Source organism: Ylistrum balloti, unplaced genomic scaffold (genome assembly GCF_031769215.1).
Source record: "Ylistrum balloti isolate Yb309-2 unplaced genomic scaffold, AGI_CSIRO_Ybal_v1 Utg370612, whole genome shotgun sequence".
Lineage (NCBI taxonomy): Eukaryota > Metazoa > Mollusca > Bivalvia > Pectinida > Pectinidae > Ylistrum > Ylistrum balloti.
The window spans coordinates 1,772,099-1,776,362 of record NW_026782376.1 but is presented as its reverse complement, the minus strand read 5'-3'; the positions used below and the strand labels follow the sequence as shown (position 1 = coordinate 1,776,362).

The 4,264-nt window shown below is 43.0% G+C and overlaps 1 protein-coding gene across 1 annotated transcript; it reads left to right on the top strand.

Annotated features, from left to right (window-relative positions):
- The first annotated feature begins 2,016 nt into the window (after positions 1–2,016).
- Positions 2,017–3,633, top strand: LOC132556980 (uncharacterized). Its single transcript, XM_060221444.1, has one exon. It carries the CDS (start codon positions 2,017–2,019, stop codon positions 3,631–3,633), a length of 1,617 nt encoding a protein of 538 aa, XP_060077427.1.
- Positions 3,634–4,264: the final 631 nt, after the last annotated feature.

Sequence of the window (4,264 nt, the reverse complement as noted above, 5' to 3'; positions counted from 1 at the left end):
AAATTATAGTTTATATACAATAAGTTCTCCTTGCTAGCTGACATAGCAATTTTCAATTAAGATTTTCATTATGTATTAGTGTTAGTGATTTTCCTTGCCCTGCAGGCATTATAATTTTGTTTATTTATGTATGCTGATGAGTTCTGGTTGATGCTAATTAATTGACCAATCAGCGTTCTCGGGGAGGATGCCCTGTTAGGGATCTGAAGGCCCCGCAGCATATAGTTTGAGTTTTTGGTGGAGGCATTTGTTTGCGAAATTTGTGCATTATCTTTCGTTTATTAACACTTTGCATACGTTCCTACCTTACCCTTATGGATATACCTTTATAAAGTGGCTTAAGGATGTGATTAGTCAACCTAATAGTGACGGAGTTTACTTTGTAACTTTTCTTTTGACATTTAATCCTTCGAGGAGTGCTGAGAGACTGGGTTCTGGCATTCGCCATTTTGGATACGTGTGTGTTTTCACGTAGGACTAGTTAAAAAGGACCTCTTCCACAAGTTCTTGTGGTGTGACGTATTTCCGCATTCACGCTCGACAACGAGATTTGGTGTTCTTGACGTTATAAACCCTTAGCTTACGGCTATTGATTGTGTTTACGTTTTTATTTTGTGTGTGTCAACTCCGACTAGTTATGGGACCCAAACGCAAGAACATTCGATCTGCGCCCTACGATCCCGAGCTTCTAGATAACTGGACGATCGCCAGGCTACAAGAGGAACTGCGCGCCCTAAACGTTCCGTTCCGCACTGGATGCAAACGCAGAAGTTTGGTGAGGATGCTGCGCGAAGCCAGGACAGCCAGCGTCCCTGTTACGGAAGTGAGAGCGGCTAACCCCGTCGTACATCATCGGGAAGGTGCGGTATCCCATGATACCTCGCGACAAGATGGCGGCCCCCACGTAAATTCACGTGAACGGGAGAGCTCCAGACCTAACGATGTCAATCAGCACCTAATTGACATTGTTACAAACTTGACAGAAAGTGTTGCTACGCTGCAGAACTGCTACCAACGTCTAGAGAGCAGGTTGGAATCGCAAACAAGACGTCCAGTGGCGGCAGCCGCCGGTAGTGAAAATCAGCCCGTAGTTGACTCGTCTCGACCAGTTCCAGCAGTGATAAATTCGCCATCAGTGCAGCTGGTTCCAACACCACTACAGGCTGAGTACACTTTAGAAACAGCTTACAAGCGTTTTCAGGAGGACAGCACACTATCTCAAGGTGAGAATTCTTCCAAACGATCACGTTTTGGCTATGTGTCGGAATCTTTACCATTGGTAGAAACTGTATCTCCCGCGCTGCGTCAACAAATCATTACGGGTAGAGATGTTAACCTGGCCGCCTTGCGTATCCCGTATTACGTAGGTAGCTCTGACCCTGAGTGCCATTCTTCTTCAAAACCCGATTGTAGACTTTCACGCACCTTGTCGTTGAATGAATTCATCTTGGCATTCGGAGTGTATAAGCAGGTGATGTGCTCTGTCTATCCTGCTAGACGTGTTGAACTCGATCTATACGAAAGAGATATAGTAGACATGGGTACCAGGTACAATGTCGGTTTCTATGAGTACCACAGACAATTTTCAGCTAGAGCCGCAGCACAGCTCCGCTACAACAACACACCCATAGATTGGTCAGTTAGGAACAATGTTTTATTTTGTAACATTTTCACAAACCAACGACCACTCACCTGTGACTTGTGCGACAGTCCTTTGCATGGAACAGGTTTCTGTCCTACTTCTGTGGTAGAACCCAAACGTCAAGGGACCCATAGTGGAAATTTTAGGAGTTCAAAGCAGGGATCTACTTCCCGTCCTACCGGTCCCCCTTCTGTTGACAGTCATGGGCGCCCTCGCGTGTACCAAGATGGTATAGAATTATGCAATAACTTTAATAGTAATTTTGGATGCAACTCATCTTCCTGTTCTTACAAACATGTCTGTTTGTCCTGCAAAGGCAGCCACTCCAAATCTGCCTGCCCTTTAGAGCTCACCAGGACTTTGAACAAGAAAAAATGAATATGTTATTCCACCCGAGAGCTTCTACACCTATTAACTTAACAGCTTTAAAAACAGCTTTAGACGGCCACCCAGATGAAAATTTTGTGAACTTTTTATTAGATGGCTTAACTTTTGGTTTTGACACCGGTTTCCAGTTCCTACCATTAAACTCGTTTGAGTGTTCCAATCTGAAATCAGCTCTGGCGGATCATGAAAGCGTGACAGATTTAGTCAACAAGGAAGTAGTCAGAGGATACCTCCTGGGTCCTTTTGATCATATCCCATACAAAAACTACCGAATCAACCCTATTGGCCTTGCGGAGCACAAATATTCAAAGAAAAAACGCCTCATAGTTGACATGTCGGCACCCCATCAAGATGTGAACAATCCTAGCCTAAACAGTTTGATAGATAAGATAACTTGCTCTCTTAAATACACTTCTATTGACGACGCTATTAGGGTTATCAAGGAATTACATCAGAATGCCTGGCTTATGAAAACCGACATCACGGACGCTTTTAAATTACTCCCAATTAAGCCAGAACTGTGGCCCTATCACGGTATATGTTGGGATGGAAAATATTACTTTTTCACTAGGCTGGTTTTCGGGAGTCGCTCAAGTCCTAAACTTTTCGACAATCTCTCCCGTGCCATCTGCTGGATAGCTCAGAACAAATATAACATTCAGCACATCCTGCACCTTCTGGATGATTTCCTCGTTATTGAGCCGGCATCCGCTATCGCTACTAGAACAATGTCCAGCTTCCTTAAAGTGTTTCAAGATCTCAATATTCCTATTGGAGCACACAAAACAGTGGGTCCAGTTACCTGTTTAGAATACTTGGGGGTGTTTTTGGACTCTACTCGTATGGAATGTAGACTTCCAGCTGAGAAAGTATCTCGTATCATATGTGTGCTAGAGTCTTTTGCTAATAGGAAATGCTGCACGAAACGCGAGCTACTAAGCTTATTAGGACACATGAATTTCGCCACACGTTGTGTTAAACCAGGAAGATCGTTTGTCTCGCACCTCATTTCACTTTCAACTTCTGCGCGCGAACTTCATTTTCATGTTAAATTAAATGCGGAATGTCGTTCGGACCTAAACATGTGGGCTTTGTTTTTGAGGAACTGGAATGGTGCTTCTTTTTTCCTTGATGATCATGTGACTAGTGCAGCTGACCTCCACCTGTTTACAGATGCTACTAATGTAGCTTTTGGTGGTATTTATAAAAATCAGTGGTTCCAAGGTGTTTTCCCTGCTGAACTCCAGCGTTCTGAACCTTCAATGGCCTTGTTCGAATTATACCCCATCGTTATGGCGTGTGTGTTATGGGGCCATCAGTGGTGCAAAAAGCGTGTTTTGTTTCATTGTGACAATATGGCAACTGTCGACATTATTACTAAAGGAAGGTCTAAGGTTAAGAGCATTATGAGACTAGTTAGAACTTTAACTTTTCATTCAGCTATGTACAATTTTATTGTGCATGCTCGGCATATACCTGGATCTGATAATAATATTGCTGACGCTATCTCCCGTTCACAGATGTCAAGGTTTCGGAAACTGGCTCCTCAGGCAGACCTTCATCCTGTTCCTTGCCTCCCAATGGTGTCAATTATGATGACTTAAGCCTGCACGTGGACTCATTGTGGGACTCTGCTTTAAGCCAACGTACAAGAGCTTCGTACCAGTCGGGACTTAACTGTTTATTAACTTTCATCCTTATGCAGGGCACAAGTTTTCCTGCCAACACGTTGCCTGCAGTGGATGAGGATGTGCTTATTCGTTTCGTGACACACTGCCAGAAGTCTTTGCACCTTAAATTTGACACTATCAAACTATACCTAGCTGGTATTAGATTTCACTACATTAAGAATAAGTTGGGGGACCCTACCGCCAACACTCTACGATTGTCTTATATCTTGCGCGCTGTTAAGAAGACTCAAGTTAACACTTCTGTCAAACGTCTCCCTATTACTTGTGCAATCTTAGCTTATATGTGTAACGCTATTGCTCAACAGGGTATGTTTAACCCATTTGTTGATCTCATGTTGGTATGTATTTATAAAACTGCTTTCTTTGGTTTTTTACGCTGTGGTGAGTTTACATGTAATGCTGTGTGGGATACCAATTTTATTCGTATTTGCGATATTAGTGTACTACCAGATTTATCGTGTTTCAATCTCACGCTGCGTTCATCCAAAACAGACCCTTTTGGTAAAGGGGTAAATATCAGTATTTTTGAAAATAGTGTTTTTAC